Here is an 18,842-nt window from a genome sequence, read left to right on the forward strand (position 1 = left end):
TGCGTTTGATGGGCTCTACCTCCAAACATCTTACGACATGCAAAGGTGTTGGTCGGTTTTGCCCCATTTGCTGCAAGGAAATAAAGTTAGAAAGTGATGAATTAACTCATCATCTTTTGCAATGTATGCGAAAATGGTTTGTTAGCCTTTCTTTATTAAATTTACAATCATATTTTAATTTTTTCTTTAATTTATTTATTTATTTTAAATCGTTCTTTCTATTATTCATAATCATGTGACAATAATCTGATTTCCACAGGTATCCCTGCGAGGATTGTGGTGAGAAATTTAAAACAGGGAGAGCTCGTAATATGCCCACATTTGCTCTCAAACCCCATCGTATCAAAACAAGATAAGACGAGTTGCACCCCAAGATCCTGAGGAAACACGCTCTGCTGTAGGTGGAATATTCAAGATGATAGAAATAATGTAATAGCAATGTTGAAAGATACCTAAGAATCCAGCAAAAAAAAGTTATTGAGTAATGGGTATGGGCAACATTTTAGGGATACCTTGAATGTTCTCTCAACAGGACGGACTAGTGGAAAGATAACCCCGTTCACACTACCAGATGGTGAGTTAGCTTATCATACAATGTTAATATACCACTCAAGAAATATTGCAATAATGAGTCGTTGTTTTAAGAACGTTAGTAATGGAGAAAAGCTTGCGTTATTTTGTGTCATTTATCTACCAGTTCGTAGATAAATAGATAAGACAGAAGTGGAAGTATGTATCTGTACACGCTGTTCCCCTTCATTAGAACTTTTATTGACACCCAACCGAAACAATGTACCAGTTTCCAAGACAAATGAAAATTCATTTATATTACCGATTTATACTAACGATTTATGGTATGTAGGTAAGTATTTTGATTATCTGAAATAAAAATACTGAATCTGATCATAAGATCTTCTCTTAACACTTTTTTCAATACAGCTATACTAAAGGAACTAGTCACATATGACGAGTTTCATGGTACGGTTTTTTTAACAAACCTGGAAAGCGCCACCAGGTACACAAAATACAAGTTTTTGATTTAAATGATTTACACTTAGATTGTTTTGACTAAGGTGATATAATATGATCACCCGATCAATTAAATAGTTTCTTTTGAAACGAATAACTTTGCACATGCGTAACCTTTGATTCTAACATATTTTATAAGTAGAACTAGAAGTGAAATTACACAAGAAAACAATTCAGGTAGGTGATATCAGGATCCTATCTGCTGAGATAAATAGGAGGAATGTCACCCTCGAGTACGAAATACAGTTTCCGATCGTCCTGGAGAAATTATTCATAATCGATACTCAGTACATCAGATAGGTAGGTCAATAAAATTGTAAATTGGCGTATACAGTGAAACTTCCATCCCCAGTCCTCGTTCAGCTAGAGATCATTAATTTAGCCGTTTTTATGGAGCAGAAAATCTCTCGAAACATGAAGAAAATTGTATACGCCTTAAAGCTCAGGGAATAAAGTTCCCATCCGATGACAAACTCTTCTTTAAATCGTTTGGGAAGATGGTTCAGTCACCAGCATACATTGTAGCAGGTAATAATTGTTTATAATGTTAATTATATACTGCTTAATTAATTAATTAATCAACTATTATACCATCCGCCCTCTCAAAGAATATTATGCTACATTTCTCAGATAAATAATTAGTAACAACAGCTTATTTCCACATCATTTCAGATTTCGAATCCTATATCTCACCATTGGAATGGTGCTAACTGGTTATAATTACTCGCATTTGTTTAATTTCATTCACAACCGTTTCTTTTTATTTTCAGAATACCACACGTGTTAAAGAACATATACCCTGTGGTTTCAGCTACAAAGTTGTCACTGCTTTCGAGAGTTATAAAAAGCCTGTGGTTGTATATCGAAATAATGGGACGGGGGATGTAGCATCTGTAATACACAGATTCTGTATTCATGGCTATGCTGCCGTTTTCTCAGAAAAGGCAGTAAGTCCAATTTTTCGAAATATGACTATATCGGTATCAAAATTTTCAGTAGAAAATTCTCTACAACATGAGCTACATATTAATGTATAGAAACATTGTTGCATGCAATTCCTAAGGAAGTAAGTCCCAGTTGAGAAACATTATGTTCGGTTTTGGCCAATTATTTTCTGAGAGAAGGACGTAAGTCCGGACTTACTGCCTTTTCTGAGAAAATCTTGAAAATTTTCTGTGATAAGGAAGTAATTCCGTGGACTTACTGCCTTTTCTGAGATAAATTATCTGTGATAGGAAGAAGTAGCTGGACTTACTTCCTATAAAAGCATGCTAAAGACGGAATTTTAGAATGCGATTTCCCAAAAAGAACATAACTTTACTGCCGATCGATATTTTTCGCTTGAAATTTTCAGAATCGATGTATAATTACATTTCAACCTTACGTAAGTGATCAAAATTTTCATTTAGGCCTCAGAAAAAATTTGGTGGCCGATTTTTAAAAACGCTGGATGTATTTTAGTCGCAAAACATAAACATTGGAGCAGTTATTGAGCTGTTATAATCGCAGAGAATGTTTAGTTAAGGTATATCTTTAATATCAAGTTCATTTTCGTCAAAATATCGATAAGATATCATTTAATGCACTGAAATCTTTCAAAATTGGCGAGTTTGCCTAAATAAGGGCATACTATTATTCAAAAACATGTATTATATGATATGGAGCAATTTAGATTTACCTAATTGTTTATATTTTACAATATAATCCAAAATACATAGATCCAAACCTCAAAAATTTAGTAAAAAGCTTGGACTTACTTCCTTCTCAGAAAAATATTGAACAAAGATTTTTCTCAGAAAAGGAAGTAAGTCCAAGTTTTCTCAGAAAAGGCAGTAAGTCCATCCAGTATGAAAAACAAGCTCGATTATTTGGCATAAAAATGGTTATATCTAAGCTTATGGACGGCTCAAAGCTTTAATTTTTTTGACAAATTAAAATTTGACTAATTAATGATAACTCAACGTGTTTACTTTCGATCTTACGCAAAATGTAAGCGGAGAAAAAACCATAAACGCAAAAGTCGCAATATCTCGAAATGGCAAATATGGACTTACTGCCTTTTCTGAGAAAACGGCAGTATGCTGTATGAAGAATACGAAGATCTGCACGATCTCCTGCATGCACATCTGTGGATATGGGTATAAATACAACAACTTGTTTGTGAATTAATTAGTTCAGTTTCCCATCTCTCAACAACAGTGTTACAACACCCCATACTAAAACACTCATTGATCATGTCTACCCTTTATGGATGTCTTGTTAAGCTCGAACCGGTCGATTTATATTTAAGAATCAAGATTGCCATTCGAGTGCCGTTTGAGTTAAAACTTAAAAACCAATACATTCAATATATGGGCAAAGGATATAAAGAGGTTGGCCAGAAGATTGCTAGGCAAATATGTAAGTATTATTTGATGATTTAAAAAAAATTGTGATTGATGACATGCTCATTCTTTATATCATCTCTAATTTAGATCTGTTACTTTAGCAGTTTGTTAATTAAGTTTACTACTATTGTTAAACGTTACTTTATTTTTCTAAAAATCTTTGTTTTCCCGTTTTTTATAATGTTGAATACGTTACTCAAATTCGATATTTTCTCAGGTGGAGGCAACTTATGTCATAAATGGAAATTTCAAGAACATCAAATCCATAAAGAGCATGCAACATATCTATGTCCGAGATGCCGGACTACACTACCGCTGAATGATGCACAGACATCATGTTCAGAATGCCCAGCCATCACGGATGAAGAGATCCCCGACTTTTTTTGTGAGAAAGTGAAGATCATTTCAATAACCAATAAAAAACTCAAATATAGCAAAGCTATATGCTTTAGAGCTGAATTTAATGCCGAAACCATCCAGTCAGAAATGATTTTTGAAAGGTCCTCTCTCTATGATGAAGTAATATCTTTTATAATGTTGAATACGTTACTCAAATTTGATATTCTCTCAGGTGGAGGCAAGTTATGTTCAGAGTGGACAAATGGACTAATGTCTCTAAAAGAGCACGAAACCTATGAATGACGAATGTGACCGATGCCATTCAACGCTGCCTCTGTTGGATGCGCAAAGCATGTGCCTGGAGTGTTCAACACTCTCTGATGATGATCAGATTCCACAACTGTTATCTGAAACGGTAACCATCACCTCAGTATCCCAAAAAAAACTGAAATACAGCAAGGGAGTGTCGTTCACAGCCAAATTTGGCTCTGTATAGTCTGTAACCATCCAGTCAGAAATGATTTTTGAAAGGTCACCTCTCTACGATGAGGTAATACAAAAGTCATTTCTGGCTGAATGGAGGGGGGATGTATTGAACTTTCAAGTGTTAACTAATGATTGAAAAATAATTGAAACCTTTCACATTAATTATGAGAGATTTATAAATAAGTCATTACTTTAACTCAAAACTTTTGTAATACTCCAATATGCCATCTCAAACGATATAATTGTACAATATTTTGTTCTTCTCAATGTTAACGCTATAATTCTTCACATTTCTCTTTCTTTTTGTTTTCATTTTTTATCTGGCTTATAATTTTTCTTTTTTCAATAGGCGTCAATGTTTATCGGAATGAAGTTTATTGAGCACTTGCCTTTTATATTCTCATTTTTTATCAAATTATTATCGATCCTTAGAAAATAAATCATGCAGATGAATTATCCGATTTATAATATACGCATGAATTTGAGTTCAGTTCCAATTTACCACCTTGTTGACAAAACAGTCAGGAATATGAGAGAAGCAATTTTCTCCCTAAACGTCAAGAAAAGCCCTTGCCTAAACAACAACCCCATACAGTGTATCTTGGAGATCGTGCCATACGAAAATAAGATGTATATTGTAATAGTAGTGTAACATTCAGTGATTCAGAGAGAGAAATATAAATTATCTGACAATTATGACGTTACTAGATAGTTATATGTCACATCTGGAATTAACAGGCTAAAATCGCTGATTATAAGCAGACAGATAACAAAACAGGTCATGAGGTGATGCTTGTCGTCTATATCGGTTAGGATATAAATACCTATGTGTGAAGATAGAAGTAACCAAGTTTCATTTTTATTATTGACAAGTTTTTCATCTCTCTCTCTCTCTCTCTCTCTCTCTCTCTCTCTCTCTCTCTCTCTCTCTCTCTCTCTCTCTCTCTCTCTCTCTCTCTCTCTCTCTCTCTCTCTCTCTCTCTCTCTCTCTCTCTCTCTCTCTCTCTCTCGGAGCGGAACTGACTGTATAAAACCGCATTTCAAACTGTCTGCATACAGCGTACAAGACGGCTTATCAAACCATTTGCGTTTAATAAGCCGTTATTACTCAATTTCTTGCTTCATAATGAGATAATGGTAGATTAATGTAGGATGATGGAAAAGCAGTTTGAAGATGAGATCAATGAGGAGGGTATTAAATAATGGCCGATCAGCCCTCAACAGATTGGCAAATTTGAGCGACTAAACAAGTAATTAACTTTTGTCCTTATTGTTATTGCGAAGCTACCTCAATACAAACAATATGAGCTATAAGGAATGCGATACCCTGCCGAATAATATCATTCTAAAATCCTTTTATCTTCATGTCCTATCGTTAATTATTAGCGCTAATTTTTTTCTTTTTTTTTCTCTATTTTTTCTTCTTTTTTTCCTTTTTTTTCCTTTCTTCTCCGCGGCTAAATTTCTCAGGTGAACTGGTGAAGGAGTGTGAGGAATGTGTATTTGACGTGTTGGTGCCTGAAGAGGGTAACTCTAGCCCTCACCCTGGTGGCTAAGAGCGCCACCAAATTTAAATACAGTATTGGCCATGATTTGCTATGGAGCGGGGAGGGAGAGGAATATCGGACAATTGTGTTCAAAAATCACAAGGAATAGTCCTGAGTCCACTTACAAGACAATTACTTGTTTAAAATTACTTTTTACATTTACAAGTTCAGTTAAAATTATATCATGACAGTATTATATGCCAACATTTTCGCAATGGAATAATAGGCTACAACTCAGTAGGATGATGGAAAAACAGTTTGAAGATGAGATCAATGAGAAGAAATTAAATAATGGCCTTCAGCCCTCAACAGATTGGCAAATTTGAGCGACTAAACAAGGTTACCTTTTCTCATTGTTGCTACTGCGAAGCTACCTCAATACAAACAATATGAACTACAAAGAATGCGAAACCCCGCCGAATAATATCATTATAAAATCCTTTTCTTCTTCATGTCGTATCGTTAATTATTTGCGCTCATTTTTTTCTTTTTTTTCTCTATTTTTTCTTTTTTTTCCCTTTTTTTTTCTTTTTTCTCCGCGGCTAAACCGCTAAATTTGTATTTTTCTTCATTTTTATGTGAACTAATATAATTATACATACAATATTAAAACCTGCTTAACACCATTAGCACTAGCAGAGAAAGACATCCTCTGAACAACCTCGGGAGAGTCACATTAACAAGCAGTCGCATCAACTCGATGGAGGGACTGTAAGTATTTTTTTATGATTATGGTATTTTCTAATATAATCTACTGCTAGAATTGTTCCCCTCATTGGCAATCTGTTACATAACTATTTCGATTATTGAGTTGAATGCTTTTTTGTTATGTTTGGTGTTATATTTTTATGCTCTTTTTTTCTGATATTGAATATAACACTTAATTAACAAATTGATATTTTCCCAGGTTTTAATAACCTACAGAAAAGAAGATAGATTTAATAAACTCGTCACAGTAAAAGCACAAGAGATATATAACTGTCCAAGATGCCGGAGCAAACTTTTCGTTTTCATTGAATCAAACATCACACGTTACCACCGTCATACTGGTTATATCATATATCTTAATTAAGCAACAGTAAGTATAATTATTTTAACAACAGATTATATTATTTCAGTCAGTATCGACATGAATGTTACGATTGCAGTTTATATCATATTTACCTAATTGTACCTAATTACGCTACAGCGACCTGGAGACAACGTGTCCCCCTGGAGTACCTATCTTAAGGATGGCTTGGTTACCAAACACATGTTGCATGTTGTCGGCGACGTGTGAAACAGCTCCACAGGCCCCCCACGAGAAGGGCTGGAAGCCACCCAACGCATACCAAGTGCGGCCCAATTATTATTGTTGTTCACTATAAACCGTAGTGAAATGTGTATATCTCCACAAACAATGGGCCATAGATACAATTTTGTATCTTAACATTTATCAACCAATTAGCAACATGGTCGGTTCCGGAATTGTAATTAAATGTGGGGGAGACCGTTTCCTTGTGAGGGTGGGGGAAGAAATGCTGCACGTATGCTATTGTGAGTGGTTACTCCTACTCAGTCCCGAGGAGCATAGTCTCCTCTACAGGGAGATTGTTGGAGCGCAGATAATATGTCGGACGCTGTTCAATCGCTTATCTAAAGTTAAACCGTCCATAACTTTTTTTATTTTTAAATGTCATTTTATTTTATTTTATTTTGTATTTTAATTTGTCTAAATGAAATAGAAAAATTAATTAAAAATAAAAAAGTAAATCACTACAATTCATTTCTTGAACAATTTTATAATCTTGATATCATTGTACTTTTATAAAACATCCAACGTTGCAGAAAAAATATGGACAATTTGGAGTGTGGAGAATTGCGAACACCAGTACCAATAACCATTTTTACTTTTCACTTAATTCCCCGTTATAATATTTGGAAATTATTTGGAACATTTAGAATATTTAGGAAGATGAAAGAGTTTTTAAATAATTATAACTTACGTAATTCTTCATAAATTCGTTACGTTAAAATGAGGTTTACTTATATTTAAAACAACTGAATAATAAAAATTGAAGAAAAAGGAGTCACACAATAACTACATAATATAGTATAGGACGCGTGTTATATATATTGAACATTGATTGCTATCATAATTTGTTATTAACGATTTGTTCTTCCCTAGCCTCTATGATTACGTGTTAACAACTTGTTTTATTTCTACGCTCACGCTACAACAAATGGCGACGAGGACAAAAGAGCCACTAACCGTCACATGCTGTCAAAAAAGCTGGTTTGAAAGACAGGGAGGCTCAATTCATGAATAGCACGTTATCACCGGGAGAGTCATCGAGATCAGTGAACTTTGTGAAACCAACATTCAAAAGAACAATGAAAAACCTCTATGGGAAGAAGGGGGAAAGTTCAGGTGGTTCGGGTGGAAAGCAGAAAAGTGGAATGCAAAAGGGACTTAAATGTAGACGGTGCGGACTTCGTGGACATATTGGTGAAAATTGTCAAGTCCGGTGTCATATCTGCAAACGTATTGGACACATCTCCAAGAATTGCAAGCAAAACAGCATTGTTCACAACATTGAACAAGGAGAGTCGAGTTCGGAGAGTTATGAGTTCGGTATGGATGAGAATTGTGAAAATGCCTTGGACAATGAGCTTTACCCCGAGTATGATCATGACAATGAGTGTAATTCAGTTGAGATTGAAAAAGGTAATGCTAATACATGTTCTTATCTGTGTGCTGATTTCTCTAAACTTACTCATTTAACTGATTCGAAATCTTCAAATATGTATGTGAGGGATAAGGTGTTTAATGCCTTTGATTTTAGTTATCTTGTTTGTGATCCCGATTCCACTATTACCACTGATAAGTCTGACTTAAGTTTAGTTTCTGATAATGTGTTTCCGAATGTCAATATGATTGAGTTAAGCAAACCGTATGTAGAAGTAGAAATCAACGGTAAACTTCTGTCTATGGAGTTCGATTCAGGGTCTGCAGTGTCTGTTGTGAGCAAACGTACATTATTATCTTGTGGCTTGGCCAATTTAACACTTACACCCAGCAGGCAAACATTACGGGTTGCAAACGGACAAATCAAAACAGTTGACGGCTGTGCTGTAGTTAATGTAGAGTTGAACGGTGAAAAAGCTCATGGAATGCAGCTCTATGTAGCAGAGGACTTCCCCAGTTTGTTTGGAAGACCGTGGATTGTAAAGTTCTGTGGACAGAATTGGCTAGAGAAGCTGCTCAGCACAAAGTTAGTACATAATGTAGCCCCAGACAAATCCCAGCAGGTGTCAGTGAGCTGTGAAAGCTGCTCTGGGAGTGGTGTCGATAAGGGTGACATGCTAACCGATGGTGCGACCGTGAAAAACAGGTGGAAATGTGAAAACACCTGTACTCGGGTTGATCAATGTCGTAGTATCGCTCAGTTAAAACAGAGCGAGGTGTTTAAATCGGGTTTAGGACTAGTTAAGGGTGTACAGGCAAGTTTGGTCCTGAAGGACAACTCCAAACCTATTATGATGAAAGCCCGTAGTCTACCCTATGCCTTGAGAAACAAGGTTGAAAGTGAGTTAAATGATATGGTTGAAGCGAAGATTCTAACCAAAGTCGAAGACAGTCCATGGGGGACACCCATAGTGCCTGTGAAGAAGGATGGAGGGCAGTCAGTGCGCATTTGTGGGGATTATAAATCGACCCTGAACAAATGTATCAGCACCCGACAATACCCTCTACCTACCGTGGAGGAATGTCTGAATGCTGTGCAGGGGGGACAAACGTTCTCTAAGATTGACATCAAAAAGGCTTATAATAACCTGTTGATAAGAAATGAGGACCGTGTCTTGACCACCCTGAATACGCACAAAGGGTTGTATCAATGGAATCGCTTGCCGGATGGCATCAACAGTGCATCGGCTATATTCCAGTCATGTATGGATGACACTCTGTGGGGTGTGCCTATGACGTGCTGCAGAATTGACGATATATTAGTTTCTGGTCGAAATGAGAGTGACCATCTGATCAACCTCAATAATGTCAGAAGTAGGTTGGAGCAGCGAGGTTTTAAATGTAAAACCGAAAAAACTTCTTTCATGCAAAAAGAAGTTGTCTATCTGGGTCATGTGGTGTCTGCTGAAGGGATCAAACCCGTGAAAAGCAAGGTCGAGAGTATGCTGATGGCTCCAGAACCTAGGAATGTGGACGAACTGATTAGTTTTTTGGGGGCTGTGAATTATTACAGGCGCTATTTGCCCAACTTGTCGTCTGTGATTGCTCCAATTGAAAGGCTGAGAGCTAAGAATGTAAAGTGGGTGTGGACAAATACCGAAAAGACAGCGTTTAAAATATTGAAAAATCTGCTGGCTTCTAACCGTGTATTGACCTTTTACAATCCCAAGCTTCCTCTTAAACTGGACACTGATGCTTCAATCGGTGGCATTGGCGCAGTGTTGTCTCACATTATGCTGAATGGGGATGAGCGCCCCATTGAGTTCATCTCCCGGACCCTGTCACCGGCCGAGAGGAATTACGCTCAAGTGGACAAAGAGGCCCTGGCCATAGTGTGGGCCATAAAGCGCCTACATATTTACTTGTATATGAGACAGTTTACCTTGGTGACAGATCATCGTGCGCTGGTTCGTATATTTGGCGATAAGCCAATTCCAGAGATGACTGCCGGTAGGTTAACTAGGTGGGCTTTATTCCTTATGAATTACCAGTATGACATTCAATATCGTAATACCAAGGATCATGCTAACGCTGATATGTTATCCAGGCTGCCAAAATCGGTAACACACCCTGTGAGGGAGAGAGACGAGTTTGGTGATATGTTTGCACTGACTATGAGCGAGACTTTACTCAATGCTGAGTTAGTGGCGAACGACACTCGTAAGGACCCGATTCTGAGCAGAGTTTTGGAATACACTCTGAATGGTTGGCCGAAGAATCTGAAATGTGACGGTGATCTCAAAGCTTTCTGGACTAGAAGAGACGAGTTGAGCCATGAACTTGGATGTTTAACTTGGGGAGCCCGTGTCGTGATTCCCGCTAAACTGAGAAGCACTGTAATGGATATTCTGCACGCCACTCACATTGGAGTAACAGGTATGAAATCCTTGGCCAGATCTTACGTTTACTGGCCACGTCTTGACACACAAATCGAGGATACTGCTCGGACGTGTGAGACATGCGCCAAGTATGGTAAGAACATGACTAAAGTCGTTGACCACCCCTGGGCTAAATCCAGTGCACCTTTCCAAAGAGTACACGCGGACTTTGCGGGCCCATTCCTGGGCAGCATGTGGCTATTATTAGTAGACTCTTACAGCAAGTGGCCTGAAGTTGTTCAAATGAACACAAATACAACATCTAGTGCTACAATACGTGCTTTTAGATCCATATTCTCTCGTACAGGTATTCCAATCTGTCTGGTAACGGATAACGGACCACAGTTCGTGTCGGATGAAACTGAGGGATATCTGAAATCCTGTGGTATAAAGCACGTGACTGTTCCGACGTATTCTCCCAAATCAAACGGAATCTGCGAACGACTTGTTCAGTCGTTTAAATCCGCCCTGAAAAAGATGTCTGTAACCAGTAAGGACGTGTGCAAGAATCTGAACGATTTTCTGCTAACTTACCGCAACACACCCCATTCGTCTACTGGTCAAACACCAGCTGTGTTAGCGTTCAACAGAACTCTGCGATCTAAACTACACCAAATCAAACCAACCGATCGGATGAGGGAGCAGGAATTGCAATCTGAGAAACTGCAAGTTGCAATTAACGAACACCCCAGAACTCGAGAGTTCCGGGAAAATCAGCTCATTTTCGCCAAAATGGACGACAAAAGCCACTGGGAACAAGCTAGAGTAATCAAAAGACTCGGTGATAATTCGAACAATTACGTGGTCCAACACGCTGACGCAATAAAACCGCAAAAAAACGCTGTTAACCAGAGAGATAGCTCGCTCTGACATTAAGTTCCAGAAGCTGCATGAAACAAGGGAAAGACGGAGAATGAATGCACTAAACCTAGGAGTTCCGAACGGCAACAGACTAGAGGCTGTGGCGAAACCAGCGTCCCCAGTCAAGGATACCTCACCGGCTAAAGTGACTGAGCGTCCTCAACCGAAAGTTGCTTCCCCCCTGAAAACCAACGACAAGCAAGTCCGGGTGTCTGAGTTGTCCAAACCTACAGCTACAGGTGGTGCACCCTTACCTGAACCGCGTTTGAGACCAACCAGAAGTGCTAAGAGTGATGCTATCACTAAAATGAAAACCATGAGTTAGAATGAGTAATCACGAACTGAAATCATTGTAAACCCGTATGTTGTAATATTTGTCAAACCGCTGTTTTTATCACATTTTTAGAGTCACTCATTATTTTAAATTTTACAGATTTCCTGATTTAACTTATATGTATTTTAATAATTCGACAGAGAACGTGGCTAATCCAATTTTATGGAAATATGAGTTACAAGTTTTTAACGTTTAAGAAGCAAAATGTCGCTAATTTTGTCCCGACCTGTGGGGAGAAAGTATTTTTTATTTCTGTTTTCTGACAGTTAAAGTTAAAGACCAGTTTGGTCACAAAAGCTGTTCCACATGTATGGAACGCGCGGCGACGTTAAGCTAGTCAGCGCTAAAAAGTGACAGTCCTCCTGACCTCAATTTTGCGCGCGCGCCTAGCTCCTCGTGTTAAACGCGAGCGCAGCTAGTTGTATCGGCCGACTAGCTATAACTTGCCGAAGGGAGATTGTTATATATATTGAACATTGATTGCTATCATAATTTGTTATTAACGATTTGTTCTTCCCTAGCCTCTATGATTACGTGTTAACAACTTGTTTTATTTCTACGCTCACGCTACAACAACGCGGACACACGGATTCACTATTACAAGAGATTTGAAACTAAGAGACTAACAAGAAATGGACTATATTACAGTGAGTGATATAACGGATTTTGCAGGGTTTATAAGCTTATAAGGACTTTAATGGTTTCAAATATCATATGGTACACTGTACAGCAAGATTCAGTTATCTGGGCGTCACATTAGACAACTAGTCAAGTAATGGGAGGCATCTCACCGTAAGATACGACTGTAATTAGGTAATTAGGTCTCATACAGTGGTGATCACACCTTCATTGTTTATCACATTTCAGCATTGCCTTTAATATCTTATTAGAACACAGACAAAAATTCACGTGACCTCACGTGCCCTCATTAAGTGTAATATAACGATTAACGTTAATAACGTCAGAAGTGAAGTAAATTTTTTTTAAATTAACGTCTAAAGCAAGCTTGAATTAATTTTTTTTAAAATAACGTCCGAGATAAGTTTAAGCGATATATAAAATATAAATAAAACGTCAACTAAACTCGACGATGAAGTCAATGGACTTCAAGAAAAAAATAAACTGATGTTAATATGGACGTCAGAAGCTAAGCTTGAAATTCGGCAGCAACCTCAGAAATGAGATGTAATCTGAGACACAACCTGACGTCAAGGGACGTCAGCCAGAAATACGCCGTAAATTTGTACTCCCCAGCTGGTGTTTTAACGCTACTAACCCTATCCTTCCCCAACAGCAATGTGACGAACCCACCCATGTCGGAACTAGATCATCAGTCTATTATACCGTTACCACGTTTCCACGAGGCAGCACAGCAACTCGCCAGAAGGACGACGACAAGAACGCCCGACGTTATGATTGATGACATGTTCATTGGTCTCTATATCATCTTCACTTTTTTCTCAGGTGGAGGCAAGTTATGTTCTGAATGGATGATATAAAAACATAAAGTCGCTGAGAGAGCATGAGACTTATCAATGCCCCCCGATGTCGCTCTGATGGACATACTTGCAAAGAATCGCCAAACAACTCGTAGGAGGGACTGTAAGTATTTTTTTATGATAAGGGTATTTCTAAACTCATCAAAAAGGAACCGGTACAGGATTTCTTATCACAATTGAATATTAAACTAATTATCAACAATTGATATAAATATATTAAAACAACTTGCTAGTAAAAGTTCTGCAGCATTATATTCGAACTGATAAGTGAATGCAAGCTGAAAATTTAATCAAAAACTCATCAAAAAGGATACTTTCTTATCACAATTAAATATTTAAACTAATTAACAGGAACGGGTATAAATACATGGATTCACGGTGAGGATATTAACCCTACTGTTTCATCTTATTTGACTTAACAAAATTTTGTGTTTTTGACCTGCAAGTGACCATGTCAACTGAACTTCTCACAATTGTTGGGACAATCGATCGTGTGGTAATTTTAGATAGGCATGTTAAAATGATGGTAACGTCAAATATACCGTTTGAGCTGAAAGTAACCACGTTCAACATATGGGACAGGAAACTAAAAAGAACTTGCACAAATCTCAATGGCGGGGACTGTAAATATTTTTTCATTCAATCTACTGCTAGAATTTATCCTCCTCGTTGGCAATCTGTTACATAACTAGTTTGATTATTGAGTTAAACACTTTTTTGTTATGTTTGGTGTTATGCATTTTTATGCTCTTTTTTATGGTATTGAACATGACAACATACAGAATACAGGAGCGGTATAAAAAACTTATTGCATTGCAATTCCAGGAAACCTACAATTGTCCACGGTGTAAAAGCACTCTGGCCCTTGAAGGTGCACAAGAACTGCCCATGGTGCCCCACAGTTTAATTTCTTCATTTCTTCATTTCTTTATTTCTTTATTTCTTTATTTCTTTATTTCTTTATTTCTTTATTTTTTCATTTCTTCATTTTTTCGTTTCTTCATTTCTTCATTTCTTCATATTTTCTTCATTTCTTCATTTCTCCATTTCTTCATTTCTTCATTTCTTCATTTCATGTTAAGCACACGTGTAACATTTAGGAGTTATTTGAAAGAAAAAATTGTACCCTTGTGATCACAGAAATAGCCGCTAGATCACAGTTAATTTTATAATATCTGTGAGATTAACTGGCGTGCCTAAAGAGACTCCCCCGCTTCCTTGACTAATACACCCTGGATGATCAGTGAGTCGAATCACATGATTATGTAATGTAACGAATTTTTTTTGTGTAACAAGAACGAATCTAAAACGAAAGACGAATAGAAGTATACGTGTAGAAGTTAACTTACGAAATGAAACGAATCGATATCGAAGGTTAAGTTAACAGTGTAAAACACTAACATTTTCGTATGTTTTACTCGTTTAAATTTTTTTAAATGTTTATTAATTGATGTTTTGCATGCCTATTACTTCACCTTTTAAAACTGTAATACCTGTTATTTTATAATTCTAATACATTTTACTAAATTATTGGAGGGTCTTAAATTTTACTAAATTTCTGAACGGAAGATTGTAGAGCATATAATTTCATTTCTTAATTTTAATTCTAATATTTCATGTTTTATTACCGGACGGCTTCAAATAAACTCATACTAATTTCACAAAGCATTGCCTACAATTTTCAACACTTCAAGTTCACACCTATTAGTAATACCTCCCTCACGAATTCATTCTCAGAAACCTTAAGACTAAGTAACTACCTTCACCTTTCACCGTCCTAACACTATCTTAACATCAGCCAATCACAATTGAGAAACACGACTCACATGACACTACTTTCACCTCCATAGCCGTCCGTGGCTACGATTGTAAGAAAAGTCTGTCTCTTCTGATTTGTAAGATACGAATGAACTTGTGTTTATAGTTCCCATATTCTTAAAAACCTTTGCTGACTTTACCTTTTAAGAAGTAAAACTAATATAACGCGTTTCACTTTGAATCAGACGTCTAAATAAGTACCTGACTAGTCCTCAAGATCCCGGTAAACACCAACCTCTACATACGATTACGAAAGATTGATTAGATGATCATGGAAATATTATTAGTATTTTTCCAACTGTTGATCCACGTTTTGTAGTATTAGATTTATTCTTTGTACGTTAATTATTAATTTCTAATAGTTTATAAATTCCTAGGTAATATTACGGTGCTCCCTATCCCACCAGCTCTGCTCGTCCTAAGCACCGCCAGTAATATTGCCCGTAAGTTATTTAATGTCAAGTAAGGACGTGTTTGCGCCTAGTTTAATTGAAACTACTATATTAATACTATAACTCAATATCTATATGGGCCGATATTAAATAAAAAGAAAAAAAAGAGAGTAGTACTAGTAAGGTGAGCAAAGGTGACCGGATACAAGCCGTCATAACACTCATAGACCATTATTTAGTGTAAATTACAAACTAAAAAGCTAATCTACCATTACAAAAATTGTACGTTTTCTACATACCTAGTGCAATTATTACCCCATTAACTTAAGCCCCATTTAAACTAAGGCAAGTTATGGCAGACCTTTTACTCTTTTAGACAGTTACACTTTGGAGGTATTGGAAAGAATAAAAAGGCCAGCAGAAGGATTGACTTTTTCTTATCATCAGCCATGCTCGGGGTTATTTTGGGCTCCGGACAGAGGCGAGTGGTCCCCGGCGAAACACCACCACTGACCTTGAAGAGGACATTGGAATCAAGAGGGCAAAAATCAGAATAGAGGCCCTACGAAGGCCTGCCCGGCCAGATCGGATAATGACCCTGGAAGGACCTGTGGCTGCACTGCTAGGAACAGTGAAAGTTTATAAAAAACAAGATAGATACAACAAACTTGTTGGAGTGAAACCTCAGGAAACGTATAATTGCCCGAGATGCAAAAGTACTCTGGCTCTCGAAGACGCCCAATCAATCTGCATCAATCAAACATCACACGGTACCACCGTCATACTGGTTATATCATATATCTTAATTAAGTGACAGTAAGTATAATTATTTCAAAAACAGATTATATTATTTCAGTTAGTATCGACATGAATGTTACGATTGCAGTTTATATTATATTTTACCTAATTACGCTATAACAGTGACCTGGAGACAACGTGTCCCCCTGGAGTACCTATCTTAAGGATGGCTTGGTTACCGAACACATGTTGTCGGCGACGTGTGAAACAGCTCCACAGGCCCCCCATAATTGAAAGCACGAGAAGGGCTGGAACGCATACCAAGTGCGGCCCAATTATTTTTGTTGTTCACTATAAACCGTTATAGTGAAATGCGTATATCTCCACAAATTATGGGCCATAGATACAATTTTGTATCTTAACATTTATCAACCAATTAGCAACATGGTCGGTTCCGGAATTGTAATTAAATGTGGGGGAGACCGTTTCCTCGTGAGGGTGGGGGAAGAAATGGTACATACATCGAGACCGGTAGATACGCCATCAACCGTGAAAATCCGCTCAGTCGCATTTGTAAGCACTGTTCTTCATCAGACCTTGAAGCTGTCGGTATACTGGCCGAACTACCAATGTTTGAGCCGATCATTGAAGATGAGAAACACGTTCTCACGGATTGTTCGCTTTACGACGACCTGAGGCGAAACATAGGTCAGCAGGCGAGAACCATGATCACCTCTGGAGCGGAGACCTTTGCCGACCTCTTCAAGGATATCCTATTGATCAGAGAAACTGCCAGATTCTTGAGTAAAGTGAACAAGCGGAGGTTCCCCCCGAGTGACAGAAAAGAAAAGGAAGGACTAACAACATGACTCACGGACTCAACATGCGTGGATCCGACAGTGTGTTATTTTTCGTGTGCGTTTCACACTTTTGATTTAGTGTGGAATTTATGTGTGGATCTTAGGCATGGACACAAAGGACTGGTTGTTCGCGTCATGAACATTCCTTTTTAGAATAGCTCGGTTTTTAAACTCTTTAGACTATAACCGTCAACCGTGCATTTTTCAGGACAGGTTTCGGTTTTTTCGTTTTTGACTTTCATTTTATCTTTATTTTTTTAAATTTAGATCCGACACAATGTTTATTGTAATGATCATTTTATTTTGAAATCCCTTGAAATCCCTTGAATACATGTATGTTATTGCGAGTGGATGCTCATCGTGATCATCGAATTATAAAAATATTTCAAACTTTTATAATTATAATTTTAGAAGACTCGTTTCGTTTATTTTCGTTAATTAACATTTGATTAATATAATTATACTATTTGCAGCAAAATTAATAAAAAACACCATGTAAGATGTATAGAATATAGGTAAGGTGAGAAATGTGGTTATATGACTTTGACTTTTTTGATTAATTGCTCTATTTACAACAAACCGACAAGGTAAGAAATGCGGTTAGTTTAATTCAAGTACCCACCCAGTTCATAGAAACCATCAAAGCTAACGATCCGGAAAAGAAAGCGTGAAATATTAATTAGAGTACTTTCTTATCACAATTAATTAATCCTGCTGTTTACGGTTGACCAAATTTTGTGTTTTGCTATGGCTACACTAGAGCTTAAAACGATTTTTGGTACGATTGAGAAACTTAGTCTAATAGCTCGATACATTAGAATTTAGATAACATCGAATGTTCCATTTGAGCCCAAAGTGCATGCATTTAATATTTGGGATGGAAGGCTGCAAAGAATCGCTAAACAACTCGTAGGAGGGACTGTAAGTATTTTTTATGATTAGACTATTTCTAAACTCATCAAAAAGGAACCGGTACAGGATTTCTTATCCCAATTGAATATTAAACAAATAAGTAATTATCAACAACACTTAATAACACTTAATTAACAAATTGATATTTTCCCAGGTTTTGATAACCTACAGAAAAGAAGATAGATTTAATAAACTCGTCACAGTAAAAGCACAGGAGACATATAATTGTCCAAAATGTCGGAGCACACTACCACTTGGGGACAATCAATCGACATGTCTATTCTGTGCAACGATTTTAGACGAAGATGTTCCCCAGTACTTTGCTGAGAAGGTTGAGGTCACATCTATTTCACAGAAAAAGATTTTCTCAACTTTTTAATTTAATAATTTCTTAATTTAATAATTTAATAATTTCTTAATTTCTTAATTTCTTAATTTCTGAATTTTTTAATTTCTTAATTTCTTAATTTCTTAATTTCTTAATTTAATAATTTCTTAATTTAATAATTTCTTAATTTAATAATTTAATAATTT

At 36.9% G+C, this 18,842-nt stretch overlaps 2 protein-coding genes across 2 annotated transcripts in view; both read left to right on the top strand.

The window, feature by feature from the left end:
• Positions 1 to 18,842, top strand: part of LOC134824344 (NAD(P) transhydrogenase, mitochondrial-like) — a 1,149,555-nt gene that overhangs the window by 920,704 nt on the left and 210,009 nt on the right. The gene's annotated exons all lie outside the window — the stretch shown is intronic.
• Positions 8,162 to 11,764, top strand: LOC134823918 (uncharacterized protein K02A2.6-like). The gene has a single exon (XM_063835515.1). It carries the CDS (start codon positions 8,162 to 8,164, stop codon positions 11,762 to 11,764), a length of 3,603 nt encoding a protein of 1,200 aa, XP_063691585.1.

The sequence above is a fragment of the Bolinopsis microptera genome, chromosome 12, assembly GCF_026151205.1.
Source record: "Bolinopsis microptera isolate Bmic1 chromosome 12, MBARI_Bmic_1.0, whole genome shotgun sequence".
NCBI classification, from domain to species: domain Eukaryota; kingdom Metazoa; phylum Ctenophora; class Tentaculata; order Lobata; family Bolinopsidae; genus Bolinopsis; species Bolinopsis microptera.